This window comes from Podarcis vaucheri, assembly GCF_965113315.1.
Source record: "Podarcis vaucheri genome assembly, chromosome: 15".
Classification (NCBI taxonomy): domain Eukaryota; kingdom Metazoa; phylum Chordata; class Lepidosauria; order Squamata; family Lacertidae; genus Podarcis; species Podarcis vaucheri.
In genome coordinates, this window is record NC_138753.1 from 33,369,091 (window position 1) to 33,391,356 (window position 22,266).

At 45.0% G+C, this 22,266-nt stretch overlaps 1 protein-coding gene across 1 annotated transcript; it reads right to left on the reverse strand.

Moving 5' to 3' along the window:
* Positions 1 to 1,685: 1,685 nt before the first annotated feature.
* On the reverse strand, positions 1,686 to 21,981 carry DDX25 (DEAD-box helicase 25). The gene is made up of 13 exons (XM_082200582.1): positions 21,716 to 21,981; positions 19,528 to 19,572; positions 18,735 to 18,795; positions 15,412 to 15,474; positions 14,876 to 15,011; positions 12,251 to 12,343; positions 10,756 to 10,858; positions 8,843 to 8,957; positions 6,532 to 6,709; positions 4,496 to 4,733; positions 3,193 to 3,355; positions 2,924 to 3,112; positions 1,686 to 1,976 (listed from the first exon to the last, which is right to left on the reverse strand). Exons 1-13 carry the CDS (start codon positions 21,824 to 21,826, stop codon positions 1,915 to 1,917), a joined length of 1,557 nt encoding a protein of 518 aa, XP_082056708.1. The 5' UTR covers positions 21,827 to 21,981; the 3' UTR covers positions 1,686 to 1,914.
* Positions 21,982 to 22,266: the final 285 nt, after the last annotated feature.

A 22,266-nucleotide genomic window follows, 5' to 3' on the forward strand; every position in this document is an offset into this window, starting at 1 on the left:
TGAAAGGGTGTTGTGGGTTAATTTCTCATTTAAAATGGATAAGAGTTGCGTCTGTACATTTTTCCGGGTATCTCGGGTTCTCAAAATGCTAGAAAATAAACTTTTTCTAAAAAACAAACAAACCAAGAAATTTTGGAACCTGGAGAATACGGTTCATCCCAGGGGCAACAAGGGAGATTCTGGCAGGCACCGAATTGTTGACTAATGTTGCCTGCTAGTATTTTCAGTTCAAGTCACACCCAAACGACAGTTAGTTGTCACTTTCCCACTAAGTCTGTGAGTTTCTTCATGAAATCTCCAGTCCTAGTATTAGAACATGGGTAGGCAAACTAAGGCCTGGGGGCCGTATCCAGCCCCATCGCCTTCTCAATCCGGCCCGCAGATGGTCCGTGAATCAGTGTGTTTTTACATGAGTAGAATGTGTCCTTTTATTTAAAATGCATCTCTGGGTTATTTGTGGGGCCTGCCTGGTGTTTCTGCATGAGCAGAATGTGTGCTTTTATTTAAAATGCATCTCTGGGTTATTTGTTGGGCATAGGAATTCGTTCTTTTTTTCCTTTCAAAATATAGTCTGGCCCCCCACAAGGTCTGAGGGACAGTGGACCAGCCCCCTGCTGAAAAAGTTTGCTGACCCCTGTTTTAGAATAAAGGTGAGGCAGATTCCCAAGGCAGCAGATGCTAAAAGTGAGCATGAAGGATGGGCAAGTGACTTGTACAAGCCATGGGCTTCCCCAGCACTAGCCAGCTGTCCTCTGTTGCCATGGAAGATGCTATTCTGTCCCCAGCACTGAAGATTCAACTGCTGGTGCAATTAGGCTGCCATATTAGGAAAGGAGCGTCTTGTCTACCATATTCAGCAAAATGTCTTCACCCGGCTGAGATGATCCTGCCTGCCTAATCTTCATACAGGCCGACTCAAGAGCAAGTCCCACCTTGCTGAATGAATGAAGTCTCTGGCCAAAGAAGCTTCCTGAGGGCTGATGTCTTCAATTATGAGCCATGATCCAATTTATTCCCTTTTTGCTTTTGTGGATTTAGAATTGTCACTTTCCTGCCCTAGGCTCCGAAACTATGGTGGCAAGTGATCACTGAAACAAGCTGAAACCCTTGCCGAATTGCATATTTTAAGGGGCCTGGGGTAGGAGCCACTTCTTCCTTCCTCCCTCCCTCCCTCTTTAATTTCTTCCTTCCTTCCTTCCATACATTTCTGAAGTGAAAACTGATTTGCCTAGGGCACAAAATCAAGTGAAAGGAGCCACTGACACCTAGAGGCTGGTAGCTTAATCACCAGTAATAATAAACTTGCTTATACTGAAATATGGAAGTCTATTCACTTCATTAATCTTTAAATTTACCTCCGGTGACCCAAATTAATATTGCATATTGGGAAGCACTCAAGGAGTCCATTTTATTATACGCAAAGATCTGAGCACTTGGCATTACGAGAGCTACAGATTGAACTAGGGGATGGAATTATATCACATGCAGGCCGTATCCCTAAGTGAGAGCCCATTTCTCTCAAGTGAGATCACAAATCACAGCAGTTCATATCTATAACAGCGTCAATGGGCACATATGGGGCCTGGAGGCAGTGATAAAGGCACTCAGGGATAGCTCTTCCAAACACACAAGACATCTGATGTCTTCATAGTTGGCGCAAGCAAAAGAAAACCAAGGGCAAGTAATGAGTTTTGTTTTTTAATTATTATTATTCTGACAAAATATCAGCATCGTCTGAAAAATGGTTTAACGTTACAGAACTCTCTAGGATGGGTAAACTGAGGCCCTCCAAACGTGCTCGACTCCAACTCCCAACATCCCTTGCTCCTGGCCATGCAGACTAGGGAAAATTGGGAGATTGAGCCCAGCCGTATTCTGGAAAGCAACCATTTCCCCTTCAAGCCATAGAAGAATTCAGTCGTCTATTTTTTCCAGTGCTTCCATATCCTCTGGATCGAGGTACTTGATGGTAGTTTCTGAAAAGGAAAGACATTTTTGCTAGGAGGAGGATCCTAGTGCAGAAAGAAGAACTCAGCCCTTCACAAGCCACTGGTCACAGGACTAATACTCTGGGCCTGTTCTCCTCTCTGAGTCGCAAGAATTCCACACGGTGGACGGAGAGACCAACAGATGCTTGTGATATGGCTGGGACAACATTTTTAAAGGCAACCTTTGTCTGAGAAAATATATGGCATGGAAAGAAAAGGGCAACTCGGCAGAATTTTCTCTTAATATTCTCAACCCATGAAATTAGCCAACTTGAGGAGTCATTAGGTTAGGGTGTTGGACCAGCACATTTCAGGCCCCCAAGCAGCTATGAAGCAACGTGAGTCTGCCTCCTAACCAAAGTGAAGCAGACCATCTCGTGGTCTTTCCTGCCTCTCGCAAGGTTGTTGTGTGCAAAAAGGGGACAGCCATGTATGGTACCCTGTTATTGATTCCAGGCCGTATTTTTGTTTTAATAATACTGAATTATTTTTATATTGTACGCTGCTGAAAGTATTTTTTTAATTATTAGTTTATAAATGCTTTTGAATAAATAAAAATGAATAACTACCTTAACCATCCTGAAGAAAAGGCATGTGATGCATGCAATAAAGAACTGGATCTTGTTAATACGCGTATGTATCAAATGGTTAAAAATGTAGTTCTGTTGCTATGTTGAAAGTTTAATTATTTTAAAATGCTGTTATTTGTCTAGGCAATAGACCAAGTCATTTCTGGCAGGAAAAATGCCCAACTATAATTCAGCCTCTCTCTCTCTCTTTTCCACTGCTGTGCAACCTTTTTAATTCCCAATTATAGCTAATTCAGAGGCTAAAAGCCAGTGAGCATGTTTCTGAGCAGAGATTCAAACCCTGATTACCCTAACCCGATGTCTACCTTTCTGCACTATTAAGTCACATGAAAATATCATGCTCACTGAAGTGGTCTTGAATTGCATAGATAAGCGGTAGATTATGCCTTTCGACCATATTGAACGCCAGACCCTTCTTTCCAAAGCGACCTGCTCGGCCAATGCGGTGCAGGTAGGTCTCGTAGTCAGGTAGCCAGGACGTCATTGTAGGCAGGCTAAAGTTGACAACGATCGTGACCTGCTTCACGTCGATGCCTACGAGGCGACACAAAACAAGGTCACTTCCTGCTGAAGGAGCAAGTTCCCACCTCGCGTTTGCTCGTCCAAGTCATTACCTCTGGCGCAGACGTTGGTTGTGATGAGGACTTTATCTTTCCCATCGCGAAACCTCTGAATCACGTCTGCACGCTCTTCGACAGAGAGCTCCCCACTCAACAGGGATACTTGGTGCCCATCGTTCGACAGAGCCCAGTGAAGCCATTTGGCATTTTTACGAGTCTGCCAAAGAAACACAGGAAAAAAGAGACACACAAGGTCATGGCCTTCCCTGCAGTGACGCCGACATTTCTGTTCTGGCAGGTCCAGCTTTTAGGAATTTAGCCTTGAACCATTTATATTTATTATTACAGTGGTACCTTGGTTTATGAACTTAATCCGTTCCGGAAGTCCGTTCTTAAACCAAAGCATTCTTAAACCAAGGTGTGCTTTCCCACAGCAGCGGGGGACTCAATTTGCAAATGTAACACACTCAACAGGAAGCGAAACATGTTCTGCTTCCAAGGCAAAGTTCACAAACCAAAACGCTTACTTCCGGGTTTGCAGTGTTCTTAATCCAAGTTGTTCATAAACTAAGCTGTTCTTAAACCAAGGTACCACTGTATTATTATTAATTGAATTTATATACCATCCTATGCCCGGGGGTCTCAGGGCGGTTCACAGAATAAAATCAAGATATAAAACCACAAAATACATAATAAAAACCCAATAGTCCCCCACAAAAAAAACACATTTTAAAAGGGCATAGGATGTAAATCAGATCAACCAAAGGCCTGGTTTAAAAGGAATGCTTTTTCCTGGTGCCTAAAAGTGTATAATGAAGGCACCAGGAGAATTTTTCTGGGGAGAGCATTCCACAGACGAGGAGCCACTGCAGAGAAGGCCCCGTTCTCGTGTTGCCACCCTCTGGCCCTCTCGAGGTGGCGGTACACGGAGGGCCTCAGAAGATGATCTCAGGGTCCGGGTAGGTTCATATGGAAAGAGGCGGTCCTTGACGTATTGCAGTCCTGAGTCATTTACCCTCCCACTCTGGACCTCCCAAAGTACAGGGGGAGACCGTTTTGCACTAGTCCAGTTGAAGCATGGCTGCTGACACAGTCCTTTTGGACCTGCAAGAGGGCGGGACAGGACTGGCTTACGTGTGCTGTGTCGACGGGCGCAGGGTCCAGGAATGAACCCCTGCACAAAATGGTCACCACCTGTAACTGACTAGTAACGCCGTATCTGACTAGTAAGACTGGGTTGGAAGTCAGCAAATCTTCATCCCAAGACCATGGGCCCACCATTCCTGCTCACCCCAAATATATTCTCAGGACGTTTTCTGGGACCCCAGGTTACCTCAATGTCGCAGGGGCGCTTTACCTGACAAAAGATGATCGCTTGGCCGACTGTGATGCTGCCATAGATATTGCACAGGGCTTTGTATTTGTCCTCCTTGTTCTCACACTCAAAGTAGTACTGCCTGATATTGTTCAGGGTCAGCTCCTCTCGGCGGAGCTTAATAACGTTGGGTTCGGGGACGATGCGCTGGGCAAAGAGCAGCACAGGGTCTTCAAAGGTGGCGGAAAAGAGAAGCATCTGACAACCGGGGTCTAAAGCTCTGGAAAGAAGAAAAACAAAAAGCAGCCAGCATTTCATTCTCAAGAGAAATCATGGCCACAAATATTTTGCCTGTTTATAAATCAGGTTTGGGGGACTTTGGGCCCTCCAGGTGTTGCCAAACTACAGCTCCCATCAGCCCCAGCATTCACAGCCAATGGGCAGGGATGATGGGAGTTTGGCAAACATCAGGCAGGCAAAAGATTGCCTACCTGTTAGAACTGAAGTCACTGGGGAGCAGCTGTGGCCTAGCGATGCAGCCTGTGCTTTGCATGCAGAAGATATGAGGTTCAATCTTCAGGAAGGGTTGGGAAAGACTCCTGCCTGAAAGCCTTGAGGCCCACAGCTTTGTCAGCTGAGCTTCATGACCAATTGCCTGCCTTGGTAGAAGGCAGCATCTAACTAACCCTCTTCATTCTCACTTGTTACCAGGTAAGAAGGGAGACTTTGCAGTATATTTCTACTCATTCCTAATAAGTAGGTTTACCTCTCAGTTTTCAACTAGAGAATTCAAATCAACTATTTCTATATATATATATAACACATGTAAGATACAGGCCAGATCCACATAAAAACAAAACCAAAGCACCAGCCCCACTGAGAGATGCTTCTTCTAAGAGGGCAGTGATACGAATTTCTTGGGACTTGGGAGGAGGGGAAGGGAGCAGGCTCTGAGGTTGTCTTTGCCCGTCTGCCTCCCTCAAATTTCTCCCCTGGCACCATATTCCACAGACTCCGTTCCTAGATAGAAGTATTTACAATTAATAAGGTCTTGATCGAACATCTCTCAGGCACTTCCATGAACTTGGAAAAAGACTGCCTACCTATGTGTCTTCCAACCTGGTAACAGACCAATTATAAAAGCCAAATCTTCTTCTTAAATGTCCAGGTACATGGCGCTTTGCAGAACACAAGGGGAAAGCTCTCTGCCCAGGAGCTTACAGCACGGGGGAAGAACAGAGGAAGGGCAGAGGTGACTGTTTCAGTTGCAAATGCTTAGGGTTTGTCACGGAGGGCAGGGATGGGGGGAAAGAGAGTGTGGTGGCCTTGTAGAGGCATCCTAGGACACATGGGGCAGGAAAGGAGGGACACCAGAATGCTTGAGAAAGGGCAAAGGCTTTGAGAGAGGAGATGGATAAGCAGAGGACACATGCAGGAAAATTATCAGGATATAAAAGCAGAAAGGTAGGCAAAGAGCCTTGTGAGGCTCTCAAGTCAGGGACAAGGAGTTTGTGTTGAGCAGACAGGAAGCCAGTGTAGGGACATGAGGGTCAAATGATGAGACTGATTTGTGCAATGGTGGCATTGTACAGCTGCCATCGTATACCGAAGAAGCACCTCTTTACCCTGGCCTTTTGACACCTGAGGTAAATATTTTTAGGTCCCATCCTATTCTTGCGACGGTCATTGGTTTTTAACTGTTTTCAATATTGTATTTTTAAATTGTTGTAACCCACGCGGGGAACTTAGGCTGTTAATAATAATCTTCCGCACGTACAAGAAGGCGAGAATGCTATTGTTTCTACATGGCAGCAATATGACCGCACGAAAGCCCTTAGGTCTACATCTGAAGCCGCTTTCGGCACAGACAAGTCTTCAATAGGGCATGCCTTCTCCAAAGTAATAACAAATTAGTGGAAAAGCAAATTCTATCAATACAAATTAAGTGGTTAAAAACCTTCCCAGATGCTCCAACAGGGATGCGCAGGTCTAGAAAAGTTCTACATGCAGGACTTTCAGCAAGAAGTAAGTTACTTCTCCAAGATCTGTCTTACCAAAAAACAAACAAACACGTTTACCTCTGAATTCGAACGCTCTGGTCTGAGTAATTCTGTTTGTCGATCATGACGTCTGCTTCATCCAGCACACATACTCTGATCTTCTTTGGATTCAAAAGGTTTAGCTTGAAACACCAATCTAGCAGAGTTCCTGGGGTTCCAATGACTATCTGTTCTTCCACTACAGTCCCTCTTGGAACTGGGAGAGAGATTGAGTTACTTTTGCTATGTCAGCCAGTGCACGTTTGCTAAACTAAGATTTTGGGTTATTGCAATTAATTTTTGGAGAATAACAGCTGCTGTTTCCCTCCCTTCTTGTTATCACGGTGCTAGCCTTGGCGCCCAAACCTGCAGCTTGTTAAGCACGTGCAACTGGGGGCGGGGGGACAAGCACACAGGTAAACAGTGTGTGTGTGGACGTTGTGTCCAGTGCAAGGATGCAAGATGCACTCCTGGCTCCTCGACACTTACAATAACAATAAGCACAAGAGCCAGGGCTAAATATATGAAACTGATGTTGAGATGCTTACTGCAATTGCACAAACTTGGCCTGAGGCTTAAATCAGAGATGGGGCTGTCCAATTACTAGTACTGTCCTCCTGGATGCTAGCTGGGGCTGATGGGAGTTGGAGTCCGACAAGAACTGGAAGGCCACAGGTGTCCCCCCTGCCCATTCCTGGCTTAAAGGATCTCCATCATTTTGCAGAAAACCAAGTGCCAAGAAGTAACATGGAGGTATACCTCCTGCAGTTCTTTCTCCGCTTTACTTAAGCAGTAAAAGGTAAAGGAGCCCTGGATGGTTAAGTCCAGCCAAAGGCAACTATGGGGTTGTGGCATTCATCTCGCTTTCAGACCAAGGGAGCCAGCGTTTGTCTGCAGACAGCTTTCCGGGTCATGTGGCCAGAAGGACTAAACCACTTCTGGTGCAACAGAACACCGTGCCGGAAACCAGAGCATACGGAAATACCGTTTACCTTCCTGCCACAGTGGTACCTATTTATCTGCTTGCACTGGCCTGCTTTCGAACTGCTAAGTTGGCAGGAGCTGGGACAGAGCAATGGGAGCTCACCCCATTGTGGGAATTTGAACCGCCGACCTTCCAACTGGCAAGCCCAAGAGGCTCAGTGGTTTACCAGTGTTCCCCAACCTTGGGCCTCCAGTTGTTTTTGGACTACAATTCCCATCATCCTTGACCACTGGTCTTGCTAGCGAGGGATGATGGGAGTTGTAGTCCAAAAACAGCTGGAGGCCCAAGGTTGGGGAACACTGGTTTAGACCACAGTGCCACCAGTGCCCCACTTAAGCAGTGCATGCAAGCCATAAACAAATGCCCTGTTAACGTGCCCAGCTGGAACACACTCTTCCTGGAAAACCTCGCCGTAGGAGCAGAGAAACCAGGTTAAAAAATTTAGGGAGGGGCAAGAAGGAAGCACGCCGTTGAGTCTGGACACAGCAGCCAAGACAAGGGATAACCAGAATGATGCCATCCAAAAGTTGTTGGGGCTTCAACTTCCATCATCTGCTACAATGGCTGCGATCCATGAGGCTGATGGGTGCTACATCCCAAACAACACCTGCAGGCAACAACATTGGCTACCCTGGTTTACACTCAATTCTAGAGTGGTGGTTGGAGGGAGGGAGCTATTTCATGGCATAAACATCTCGGTAAGTTAGAAATCTTTTTTTTTTTTTAACGGAGGAAGCAAATTTAAAAGGTGGATACTTAGTTCACTGTTATGTACTGAGTTGAATTGGATCCAAAATACAGCAGTCTGATTGGTCCTAGAGCAATAGGATTCAGAATGCAGCAGTCTGATTGGTCCTAGAATAATAGGATTCAGAATGCAGCAGTCTGATTGGTCCTAGAATAGGATCCAGAATGCAGCAGTCTGATTGGTCCGCAGGAGCCACCCAATCCAGCTCCAGGTGGCAGTGAATCCACAACCTGATTGGCCTACAGGAGAATCCCGGAATTAGCCAATCACATGGGGCCCATTGTGTAAATAATGTCTATAAAGCAGACAGTTTGGGGAAACTTCTATACCTCGCTACTATGAGCTGAATAAAGGGCATGAAATCCACACTCGACTCCGAGTATATTTCATTCACCTAATGACAAAGGACTGCTACCAAAGATGGAAGCTGCTGCTGAATCTAATCTACGAAAGGCATGCAGTATTTAGTATGCATTTCACGGCACCAACAGCTTTGGGGGTGGGTGGGTGGTGCTCTGTAACATCTGGATTTTAGAACAAAAGCACTTTCGACAAAAGCGTTAGGCAGCAAGACAAACGCAGGCAGGGGAAAAAAATGCATCAAGAGAGAGCCTTACGTCTGTTCCCTCGAATGGCAAACGCAACCTTTATGTTGACGCAAAACTTTCCCATCTTCTCAATCACTCGCCCCGTTTGCAATGCCAGCTCGAAGGTGGGAGACAAGCAGAGACACTTTGGGAGGAGGCAACAGAGGTAGAAGGAAACAGAAAGATGGAGGTCAGTTTAGCCTTCAGAAATGGTGCAGTGCTTCCCCAATATGACACGCAGGCCATGTTTCCTTTTCACTTTAGCATTAGGCTATTATTTATTAGACTATTTATTATTCTTCCCTTGTTCACCAAAGAGTCTCCAGCAGACTTGCAGAATATTTAAATCATAAATATGAATACATTGCAGCATAAAAACAGAACCAAACAATGTCCGTAACAACCACAGGAAGGTTTTGGCAGCACACTAGCTACCTAACAACATCACCTTACAGCCTGCGGAGAAAGAGAAGCGTTTACCTGGCACTGAAAAAATGTGGAATAGATTCAATTTGTTCATTTACCTTTTATAGGGCATCTACACAACAGTCCTGAAAGCACTGCCCTCCTGTTTCCCTTAAGCTCCTCCTATCTTTTCTCAAACTGCAGAAAACCTTTTATTTTAAAAGGAAGGGACAATAAGTGCAATCGCCACCGGATGTTGATCGCCTCAATACTAGTCTTCTGTCTTTTTAAATAAGCTACAGTTTTGACTATGCTCCTTTACCTTCACAAACCTCCACCGTAACACTTTATGGCTGGTTTCATTTTAGCATATTCTTTTTAATCTATCTTTGGATTTGGGCTTCTTTGCCTGTTTTTAAAAATGGAAGTATCTGCTCAATTTAGCACCCACATGAAAAAGTGTTTTAGAGCAAACAGAAGTTCTGTTCAGTGCAAGTTTATCAACGTGTTAGTTTTTGTCTTATACTTTTGAACGATGAAGCAATCACACAATGGCACTAGTTTTTTGCGGGGTTTTAAGTGCATTAGCACAAATGTTAAAAGTGATTTTAAACAAATGAATCATGGGATTTTTTTTAAAAAAAACACCTGGTTAAATGTCCCTTCCCTATGCAGTATGTCACACCTACGAGCATGGATGAACACAGTAGGAAGGTTGCTTGATGATTGTGCCAACCAGGGTGATAAAAATCAATGGTTTTTTTTTAAAAAAATCAAAAAATTGGATTTTTTAAATTTAAATCGGATTTTTTTAAAATTTAAATCGGATTTTTAAAATAAAATGGATACATATGCTATAATGTTATTGCTGTTTTTGTTAAATAAATTGTTGACATTGTTATTTAGGAAATGATTATTTTTCCTCCTTCCAATAAAGTACAGCAGAAAAGTTGCCCAAATATAAACAGTTAACTTATTAAACCTCACCATAATTTCATAATTATCTATCACTGCATTTCTAATAGTATAACCAAATCAGTAATATTTGATATAACTGTAAAAACTACTCTGAAAAGTTATTATTCCAAAAATGAAACCTGGTTGTAAATATTAAGATTATACCAGGAAGAATGAGTCTTTCTGTAAAAAAAAGTGATTTAAATAAAGTCTTACTGACTAGTGATTTAAATCAAGTCTTACTGACTAGTGACTTAAATCGTGACTTAAATTGATTTGATTTAAATAAAATCCACCCTGGTGCCAACATTACTTTGTTGAGGCTTAATGCAAGATTAGTCTGTGTGTCAATTTTACGGCAGTTTGCTTCCGCCAGCCAGCTTCCAGGTTTTTAGGAAACTCAACATTGAAAACAGCTATGCTCAGCCATTCTACGGAAGCAGTGGACCAGACGGAAAAGGCACAAACCCCAGGGAAGCAGCCCTTACTCAGGTTAATAGCAAAGATTTCGATTTCTTGTTGGCGTTAGTGAACTGAGGATGACTCTGCAGCCAGAGGCTGTATCGCTGAGTTCATTTTACCTGTGGAAATCTGTCCTGTGGGTTCACTCTGCTCAGCATAGCCAGAACAAAAGCAGCTGTTTTGCCTGTCCCCGACTGACTTTGTGCTATAAGATTTTGGGGTCTGAAACAGAGAATCAAGTTGGGATTAATGCAAACAGACAACAATATTCCAATGGGCTGGGTTTCTCAGTTTGTGGAGTGCTGCAAAACTATCACCAAACTTTGGCACCAGTTTGAAGCAACCCAGACACTGTTGGAATCTTGGGCGTTAACTTCGAGCCCCAGGTTGATGTATCAATTACTCAGTTTGGGGGGTGCAGCAAAAAGCAGTGTTTTTGTCACAAAACTACTGCAAAACTTTGGCACAGGTTTGGAGGGGATCCCAGCTTTTGGGCTACAGAGTTAATAAGCCGGGGGTCCTAAGGAGTGTTCCTGCTTCAACGAAATAATAATGAGGAAGGATATCTGTAATGGAAACAAGTTACAGGTAGATAGCCATGTTGTTCTGGCATAGTCAAAACAAAATTTAAAAAATCCTTCCAGTAGCACCTTAAAGGTAAAGGGACCCCTGACCATTAGCTCCAATCGTGGCCGACTCTGGGGTTGTGGGGCTCATCTCGCTTTATTGGCCAAGGGAGCCAGCGTACAGCTTCTGGGTCATGTGGCCAGCATGACTAAGCCGCTTCTGGCGAACCAGAACAGCGCACAGAAATGCCGTTTACCTTCCCGCCGGAGTGGTACCTATTTATCTACTTGCACTTTGGTATGCTTTCGAACTGCTAGGTTGGCAGGAGCAGGGACCGAGCAACGGGAGCTCACCCTGTCGCGGGGATTCGAACTGCCGAACTTCTGATCGGCAAGTCCTAGGCTCTGTGGTTTAACCCACAGCGCCACCCGCGTCCCTACACCTTAGAGACTAACTAAGTTTGTTATTGGTATGAGCTTTCGTGTGCATACACACTTCTTCAGATACAACAACGATACTTGAGAGGCACAAAAAAGACATAGTAGGAAGGATGTTTTACACAGAAGTATGGTTTAGCAAACTTTTGGGATTTGCTTTTCAGAGTGTTAATAATATTTTATACTTCAAGTTTCATTGGGAGAACGAGTCTTTTAAGCACATGAACTGGGAATAAGGAGGTTGAAAAGAACAGAAAACAGTGAGTGACTACCTTCTAAAGCACAGATCAACCAGAACGGAAAATTCTGATTTCAAAGGTGGCTGATAACCAGACTGAAAAGATATATTTATCTGCATTTTCATTTCATAATGGGATGCAAAAACTATTAGGCAACAGAATAGTAATTAGAGGCAAAATATCCCTTCCCTAAACCTGTGTGTCATTTGGGGACAGAAGTTATGTTACCCATTCTACGTAGATGAAACTCCAGCGTCTACCAGAAATCTAACATGAATTAGCTCAACAGTTTGCTGGCTAATTGGCACAGGTGTGTCCCATGCTGGCTGCAACACAAAGAATATCTTTCAATTTGTTTGAAACCAACTCACGGGTCAGCTAACATCATTGGAAGTGCCGTTTCTTGAATCTTGGAAGGTCTGTTAAAGCCCATGGCATAGATGCCTTGCAAGAGTTCATCCTTCCTGTTAAAATAAGAATAAAAGTTAACAGTTTTACACATAAGCAGCTCGGGTACTTCTGAGTGAAACTGGAGGATGCTAGCAGTCTGGTAAATAAGATCCCCTGACCTTCATGTACTGCTTGGGACTTTAAAAGGAATAGCTGTCATGATTTTAGAGAATCAAGAGCTGCCATAACTGAGAAACGTGGATAGATGGCGGAACACTTTGCAAAACGCTAGGCTGACTTTCACACAAAATGATGTCAAGATAAACAATACAATTTGGTCTTGAACCAATAGATTTGGGCGGTAGCAAAATGAAAAGCCCTGAAAACCAGCCTGCTACAAAGATGTTGCGTTCCCATCAACCCCTTCTAAGAGGAGTCAGCTACTGCAAAAAGTGGCTTATTGATAACAGCAAGAGAGGCCCTAGAACAGCATATTGCGGGTCTATCCCAACATTTCTTAAGTATTAGGAGTGTAATTTTCTTATTTTTTCCCAAAAAAAATTACAGTGGTGCCTCGCAAGACGAAATTAATTCGTTCCGCAAGTCTCTTCGTCTTGCGGTTTTTTCGTCTTGCGATGCACGGTTTCCCATAGGAATGCATTGAAAATCAATTAATGCGTTCCTAGGGAAACCGCCTTCAGACCAGGTCCGGGGACAGTCTGTCCCCGGACCTCTTCTGAAGGCTGGGGGGGGGACAAGGGCTTTTCTTCCCACCCCCAGCATTTTAAAAAACCCCAGGACAGCGGAGGACTTCTCCGCTGTCCGGGCGATCTTAAAATGCTGGCGGGCGGCATTTTAAAATCGCCCCGGACAGCGGAGGACTTCTCCGCTGTCCGGGGCGATTTAAAAGCCCCTGGGAAGGCAGGCAGGGGGGACAAAAACTTTTGCCCCCCGCCTGCCTTCAGAAGAGGTCCTGGACCTCTTCTGAAGGCGGGCGGGGGGCAAAAGTCTTTGCTCCCCCCCCCGCCTGCCTTCAAAAGGTGTCCCCGCGGCGGCGGGAGGTGTCCCCTGCCCCCCGCCCGGCTTCGGAGCACCGGGAGAAGCGATCTCCCCACAGCCCCTTGCTTCAAAAGACGTCCGGGGGCAGCGGGGAAGAAGCGCTTCGCTTCCCGCTGCCCCCGGACCTCTTTTGAAGCAAGGGGCTGCGCGGAGATAGCGATCTCCCTGCAGCCCCTTGCTGCAAAAGACGTCCGGGGGCAGCGGGGAAGAAGCGCTTAGCTTCCCGCTGCCCCCGGACCTCTTTTGAAGCAAGGGGCTGCACGGAGATAGCGATCTCCCCGCAGCCCCTTGCTGCAAAAGAGAAGACCCGCTGTCCCCTGGGCAAGCTTCGTTTAGCGAAGCAAGCCCATAGGGAAATTCGTCTTGCGAGGCAACTCGAAAACGAAAAAACCTTTCGTTTTGCGAGTTTTTCGTCTCGCGAGGCGTTCGTCTTGCGGGGTACCACTGTATTGGTTTTCCAAATTTATAACAAACATAAACAAACAAACAAACATAAATCCTAACTGTAATTATTCCACTTTTGTTAACATTATTAGGTGACTTCCTCGAATCCCCCTGGCTGAGTTTCAATGTATATCATTGTAACAGTTTTTCTCATAAAATTTGCTTAGTCGTGTAACATCTTTCTTTCTTTTCATATTAACTTTAAACATAATATTCTATAACATCACATATTTAAATCCTAAGCCAATCTGGTACTTGCAAGTATTTCTATTTAAGTTATCTTAGCATATTTAGCTAAATAGTCTTTGAATTTCATCCATTCCTCCTGGTACTCCTCCTCCTTCTGTTCGCGGACTCTTCCGGTCAGTTCGGCTAGCTCCCAAAAGTCCATCATCTGGAGTGTAATTTTCAGACCCACCATTCTCAAACTTTCCCTTGTCTAACTTAAGCATTGGTTTTCATAAAATATTCTCAATAATACATTTTCTGTAGCTTAATGGTACAGCACATACAAGCAGAAGGTCAATCCCTAGCTTCTGCAGGCAGGGGAGAGATTTCTACCTGAAACCCAGGAGACATTCCTGGGCCAGATGGTGTAAGGTGGTCCGATTCAGTATAAGGCAGCTTCCTGTGAAATTACTGGTTTGAAAGGCGTCAGCTCCAGCCACTCTGTTGTGTTTTTACAGTCTACAACTTGTGCCTCAGACCAGAGCACACCTAAATATTTCACCAAGGCTACAATCCTGAAAAAGTCAACAGAGCTATAAGGAAGGATAAGAAGTGCTATGGGAGCAAATGGCGCTCTGAAACCAAGAGCAAGGTCAATAGGAATAGAAGACAATGGACAATGCACTGAAATGCAGAAACCAAACGAACTTTTGCGAAATGCAGGATCTGAACCTGAGCTCTGGGAAATGCAAAACCCATAATAAGCACCAGACCACAGGGTGGAAGAGCACTTTCTGGTGAGCGGGCATGGGCTGATTCAGTTTCTGATATATAATTATCTATTTCGAGTAGACCCACAGCCCGGAGAAGAGCAGTCACTGAATGAACAAAACTTACGAACAAAATGCAAACGTCAATTGATTCTAGATACTCACAAATGCAGTTCCTCAAAGGTTTTCACGGAAAACAGCGGTGAGCTGGGATCACGCTGCAAAACCTCTACGTGATGGTAGGACTCTACTAAAGATTTTCTAATCAGCTTGTTTAAGAGAGAAGTTTCTGCTGCAGGTACTGTGTTGCGTGAAGAAAAAAGGCATCAGTTATTTATTTACTAAAGTTACACAGTATAAATTTAGTATACTGTATAGTTTCTTGATTAATACAGGCAACCCATGCAGCTGACAACATTCAATATGAAAACAATAAAAACTAAAGAGAGACATAGAGGGTTTATGCAACTGAATGCTCATCCATTCACAAAAATCTCTGCAGACAGAGAAATGGAATGTCAGGAAGAAAACCTCTACCTTAGTCTTCTTCCTTACACATTTCTATAGGCAGTGAGATGTTTGGGGGTATTTTTGGTATGGAGGAATACTCAATCATGTGTCTCCCTGCAAGCAGTCGGAAGCTCAGGGTTACTAGCACAATTTTAACAAGGGCGACAGATAGCAACTGCCTGTCATCTTACCTCGGTCGCAATCATCGTCCTCCAGCTTTTTCATATCTGCATCGCTCTTCCCTTCGCTGCTCTCTTTAAAAAAGTTTTCAGAACGTTAGACGACAGGCCTACATGTTTTTAATTAAAGGCACCACAAACTAGCACCTTGCAGAAAATATAGCGAAGAAACATTCCAAGGCGCAAGTGCAGAGATCTAGCTGGCTGAAAGTTTGTCTTATCAGACAATGTGCAAGGCAACTCTGAATCATATCAGAACTTTTGGGGCGGCCCATGTTTGCTTAGCCCCAAAATGGAAAACGAAAAGGACCCAACCAAAGTAAGGTTACCAGATGTCCCCGTTTCCCGGGGACAGTCCCCGGATTTACAAATCAGCCCCCATACAAAATCCTATCATTCCTACTGAAGTTGAAAAGTGTCCCCGGATTCATTCAAAAAAATCTGGTAACCTTAAACTAAAGAAGAATGGCAATTTAAACTGATGTGATACACGCAGCTTGCAGACCTAACATACAGGATGAGAGAACAAGAAGAACATTTGTTGAAAGAAGATTGGAAAATATTTATTGAATATATGGGGAGGGGAATTGTGCACGCTTGAAAAGGTTGGCAGCATTAAGAAAAATTCAACAGTGTAAATAAGTTTTGATAGAAGTTTTGATAATAATGGAATACTGAATGGTTTAGTTTATGTAAAATATGCAGGGATTTATGCTATGTAAAATGAACCATGGAAAAAGAAGAAGGGAAGTCATGGATATTTTAAGGTTGTATAAATGAATAGTCTAATTCGTAAAACAGAAAATTTAATTACTGTGTGTGTGTACTGTGTGTACACACATACACACACGTATACATACACACACAGAGGCAGCTTTTCTCTGTGGGGACGCAGGGGGACGCATACCCCTAAACATTTTGTGAATCTAACAGAAGAAACTAAAACATTTTTTTGAATTAGTTTCTTCTCTAGCACAGTGAATCGTCAGTTCCGTGGCTACCCCTGGTGGCGGCCTTTTGTCCATTTGCTGTATTTATTTTCCCCAAATTTGAACTATAAAATGAATTTTCTTGAGTCAAAATGAGAGTACCCCTAAACATTTTTAATTTTTGTGAAAAAAGCACTGTGGGGGGGGGGAGAGAGGGAGAACTTTGGGGATGCTTTTGCATTGCGGCAGAGATGCAGAGCTGAAGTGCAGCATGCTGCAGCTTCTGCCTTTGGTCCCATTTATTGGGCAGAGAAGGAGCAGCTGCAGGGAGCTTCCTTTCCTCCCATGAAGAACCATTTTGCCCCACCTAACAGTTGCCCTAGGGCTGCAGAAGCAAGGGGACAGGACCATCTGGCCCTACCTAGTGGTCAAAGGAACTCGAGGCATCACCTGCTACCCAAGCCCCATCGCCACAAAGGGGAGGTCAGGCTAGGCTGAACGAGACACAAAATGCCTGCTTATAGGTAAGGGATGGCTCTCTCAATTTCAGATCCTCTCCTTTTCTCATTTCTTTTCCAGTTCTCAGCATTAGTGCATCAGCTTGCAATTTTTTAAGTCCTAATGAAAATTCAAAAGCCGTTTAGTGCATTTTTCTCTAGTTATGCATTTTTATATTATTTTCACTACTGTACTATTATTTTTTTTTGGAGGTTTTTAAGCAGAGGTTGGATGGCCATCTGACATGGATGCTTTAGCTGAGATCCTTGCATTGCAGGGGGTTGGACTAGATGACCCTCAGGGTCCCTTCCACAATTATTTATTTATTTGCTCGCATGCACTCTCCCCTAATATAAACATTTTTGCACACATTCTCTTGGAGAACTGGAGCAGTGCACATTTTGAAGGACAGCAGTGTTTTGCTTCACACATTTGCTTCAAGAAGTGCAAATTAGCTACAATCGCATTAAAATTCCAACCAAACCAAATTCCTCCTCCATCCCTACTTATGGTTCATCACTTGGGTCTGGCCTTGAAAAAAATTGTCTCCACCATCTACCTTTGTGGGAATGTTGTCGATACTAGGAGAGGATATATTGATTTAATAGTATCCTTCCTAACTCACGCGTGTGAGCCAGCAGCAGACTGTATTCCCCAATATATAGCAGGAAACTAGTTGGTAGAGTCGTTTGAATCTCTTTACTTAAGCAATCCAATCTGGCTTTGTTCCGATGGGAGTACAGTGGACGCTTGGGTTGCGAACATGATCCGTGCGGGATGCACGTTCGCAATCCGCAGCGTTCGCAACCCACAGTGGTGCGTCTGCACACGCACATGTTGCGATTCGGCGCTTCTGCGCATGCACAACTGCCGACACCCGGAAGTAACCTGTTTCAGTACTTCCGGGTTTCGGGGGTCTGTAACCCCAAAAAACGCAACCTGAAGCTTCTGTAACCCAAGGTATGGCTGTATATTCCTGGTAATGCTCCAGGTGCGAGAGGAAGTTCAACTGGCTGGATCAAAATCCCCCTGCCTGTGTCCACTCTAGGCAAACAGGAAGTGTTGTACTTGACTGCTTAAGTTACATCCCACAACTTTGCCCTCAACTTCCCTTCGTTTGTGTGCCGTGTCCTATTTTTTAAAAAAACCAGATGACAAGCTATGTCACTTTTTTGAGGTGATCTACTCTGGGAGACAAATGTCTGAAAAGCGGAACATAGAAAATAAACATACAGTGGTGCTACCTCGGATTACATACGCTTCAGGTTACATACGCTAACCCAGAAATAGTGCTTCAGGTTAAGAACAGAAATCGTGCTCTGGCAGCGTGGCGGCAGCAGGAGGCCCCATTAGCTAAAGTGGTGCTTCAGGTTAAGAACAGTTTCAGGTTAAGTACGGACCTCCGGAACGAATTAAGTACTTAACCCGAGGTACCACGGTACAGTGGTACCTCGGGTTACAGACACTTCAGGTTACAGACTCCGCTAACCCAGAAATGGTACCTTGGGTTAAGAACTTTGCTTCAGGATGAGAACAGAAATCGTGCGGCGGCAGCGGGAGGCCCCATTAGCTAAAGTGGTACGTCAGGTTAAGAACAGTTTCAGGTTAAGAATGGACCTCCAGAACGAATTAAGTTCTTAACCCGAGGTACCACTGTATAACATTCTGGACAATGTGCTTAAAAATCTGTATCATGAAACATACCTTGCTTTCTCTTACAATGAGTGATGGTAGGCTCTTTGACTTTAAGGCAACGCATCCACACTCCCTCCAATGTGATATGTTTCAGGAGATGCCACCAGGAGCATCGCACTTAAATTTGTGGCCAAAGATTCAGGGCAGGTAAGATCAGAAAACAAACCTGTTGCGTTAAACATGCAAGCAAAGCACCCTCAAGGATCCCCTTACCTGAAACAGGGCGATGTGGAAAGCACCCAAAATTTTTCCCACAGGATAACGATCTATTCAGCTAGAGGAAGGAATGGTTACAAGCATAAGCCAAACAGATCACAAGCTTTTTGAGACTCTTTGGTCTAGCACAGCTAACCTGTGACACACCCAGGCAAGGCACACGCATGAAAAATTAAGGGTGGGTCAGAACATATGGCTTTTAAAAAAATAATTTGGAGTATTGCAAAGGAAACTTGTGGGGGAAATAGTGAAATGGGGGAAAGGCAACAAGGGAAAAGTTAAGGAGGTATAGGAGGAATGTGAGAAATAAAAGGTCTTGGGCAACAGAGAGGGGCCGGCAGAGACAATATTAATTAAATTTACATTTTAGTAAAGGACCATTAGGTCCAGTTGTGGCCGACTCTAGGGTTGTGGCGCTCATCTCGCTTTATTGGCCGAGGGAGCCGGCGTACAGCTTTCGGGTCATGTGGCCAGCATGTCTAAGCCGCTTCTGGCAAACCAGAGCAGTGCACGGAAATGCCATTTACCTTCCCGCCGGAGCGGTACCTATTTATCTACTTGCACTTTTGAAGTGCTTTCAAACTGCTAGGTTGGCAGGAGCAGCGACCGAGCAACTGGAGCTCACCCCATCGCAGGGATTTGAACCGCCGACCTTCTGGTCGGCAAGTCCTAGACTCTGTGGTTTAGACCACAGCGCCACCCGTGCCCCAATGATACTACAACCGTGTCTGTGATACTAGAGGCAAGCTAAAGAGAAGACTGGGTCAGATGGGCTGCAATGCACACTTACCTGGGGATGATCTCCACGGGCCTCCGTGACGACTTCTCTGGGCGACTCGCAAAGCAAAAGATCGAAAGAAACAGTAAAAACTACAGCAAACTCACCACATGTTAAAAGACCATTTCAGTGCTATTTAAAACATTAGAGAGGAGCGGGGAGAGGGGGAAGAGAAAGAAATGAGCCCCCCAAATGCAACAAGGGGGGGGTAACAAGCAAGTCTGAAATGTGTTTGTTTGCCTTAGCTATGATGTTTTATGAATGTACAATGGTAGCTTGGGACTCAAACAGCTTGGCTCCCGAACAAATCATCTCCCAAACGCCACAAACCCAGGAGTGAGTGTTCTGGTTTGCAAACTTTTTTCGGAAGCCGAACGTCCAACACGGCTTCCGATTAAATTCAGGAAGCTCCTGCAGCTAAGCGGAAGCCGCGCCTTGGTTTTCGAACCGTTTTGGGAGTCGAACGGACTCCCTGAACAGATTAAGTTCAAGAACGAAGGTACCACTGTATTTGATATATTGTGCTGCCGAATAATTCCCATCACTGCCCCCCCCAACAAGGCAGGATATAAATAAAATAATGTGAATAAAAACTGGGGCAAATCTTTTAAAGAGAAGTACAGTAAGGTGGGTGGGGTGGAAGAACAGACAAAATATGCATTATAAAGGCTAGATTAGGAGAATAAGGGGTGGGAGTTTAATGGAGCCAGTATGATGCAGCAGTCAAAGTGCTGGCGGTGACCAGGGTTCGAATCAGCACACAGCCATGTGTGACCTCAGAACAGCCACTGTCTCTTGGTCTATATCCTATCTTACTGAGGTTTTGCAAGGATAAAATAGGAAAACCATGTATATCACCTTGAGCTCTTTGAAGGAAAAGGTATGATATAACTGCAATAAATGATAGGTTAGTCCAGGGGTCAGCAACCTTTTTCAGCCATGGGCCAGTCCACTGTCCCTCAGACCATGTGGGGGGCCAGACTATATTTTTTTGTGGGGGGGGGGGATGAACGAATTCCTATGCCCCACAAATAATCCAGGGATGCATTTTAAATAAAAGCACACATTTTACTCATGTAAAAACACCAGGCAGGCCCCACAAGTAACCCAGAGATGCATTTTAAATAAAAGGACATATTCTCCTCATGTAAAAACACTGATTCCCAGACCGTCTGCGGGCCGGATTGAGAAGGCGATTGGGCTGGATCCGGCCCACGGCCCTTAGGTTGCCTACCCCTGGGTTAGTCAGTAGCTACTGATCAGCATAGCCAAGTAAAGTCTTCAGAGACAACAAGCAGTAGCTAGGAAGCAAACAGCAGCAGAATTACTGACTTCCATTGGGTTTCCGGTTGCATATCATCCAACATTTCTCTGACGAAAATAGAGATGTCCTATTATTATAAATAATACTACTTTTATTGTTTATACCCCAGCCACTCTGGGCTCCTTTCAACACATATAAAAACCTAATAAAACATTAAAGAACCTCCCTATACAGGGCTGCCTTCAGATGTCTTCTAAAGGTTGTAGAGTTACCGGTACTTATCTCCTTAGCTCAGGGGTCACATTAGCATTGGGTGGGTGCTAAAAGTCCAGGGGTCCTTTGCCTTATTTTTACACACACATATGGGTTATAACCTGCCTCCTAGGACAAAAGCCCTTCCAGGTCAGTGTCCAAAACCAGACCTCTGATATATAATGCCAACAACTTCAAACTGGAAGGGCCATAGATCAGTCGTAGAGCAGGTAAAGACAGGAATGTCCCCTGCCTGAAACCCTGCAGCATGATGCCAGTCAGTGTAGACAATACTGGGGTATGTGTGCAAATGACCTGAGCTAATGACACAGGTCAGCTACGCCTGTCCCTTAAAAGCTGCAAATTGAGACCCTGCGACAAGAGCTCTTTGTGGGAGCTAGCAGGAAGCACAGCCTTAACAGGAAACAATTTTTAAAAAGGGACCTTCGAGCGTGTGCAGAGAGCCCTCTTCATTCTCTGCAGCAAACCAGCCCCTATATAAAATTGGGGGTTAGCTTTGGCTTCCATCTCCAGCAAGCATGTGTGTGAGAGAGGAGGAGGAAGGAAGGACGGCGGGACAGAACACGCAAAAAAAGGCGGAGGGGGAAGAAGCAGGGCTCGAAGCTGTTAAGAGAGAGAAGTTAAAAGGAACTCAAGGCGCTAGTCCCTGGCGTCTCCCCTTACTTTCTGAGGCAGAGATTCGGCGACCCCGCGGGAACTCGCTTCCTGCCCCTTCCCCAAGCTGCTCCGCCTCGGCCACATCTCGCCCAGCCGCCGTTCCGCCCACTGGTCCATCCACCCGCCGGGCAAGCTCAACGCGCCGGCCGTGCGAGGCGTCGCCGCAGCAGCACGAGGCCCTGAGACGCGGGAGCCTCGCGTGAAGGCAGGGAAAGGGGCGGGGGCGATGGGAAACTGGTAAATATTTATACCCGGCGGGGCGGGGCCGGGGTTGCCATGGAGACAGGGAAAGTGAGGAGGCGGAGGAGAAACGGGTGTTCGAAGGGGGGGGGACGTTTGATGTGCCCGCGGGCGTTCTAGAACGCCCGCGCGCCCGTTTGACCTCTGCTCCGAGGCGGGGCTCTCTAATCTGGTTAGAGACGTGTTTTAAAGACATATTCGCACTTCCTTGCCTGTGTAGGTTCCCTCCTCGCCCTATGGAGCTTCAGTGGGATGTATTTTTTGTGCTTTTATAATAAATAATAATGAAGAATTTATTTATACCCCTCCCATCTGGC

Coding starts and splice junctions, on each gene's coding strand:
- DDX25 (XM_082200582.1), bottom strand. CDS start 21,826: ATGGACCAGTGGGCGGAACGGCGGCTGGGCGAGATGTGGCCGAGGCGG. Junction 18,796..19,527: donor CCCGTGGAGATCATCCCCAG/GTAAGTGTGCAT, acceptor TCCTTCCTCTAG/CTGAATAGATCGTTATCCTG. Junction 3,113..3,192: donor AACCAACGTCTGCGCCAGAG/GTAATGACTTGG, acceptor GTCGCCTCGTAG/GCATCGACGTGAAGCAGGTC.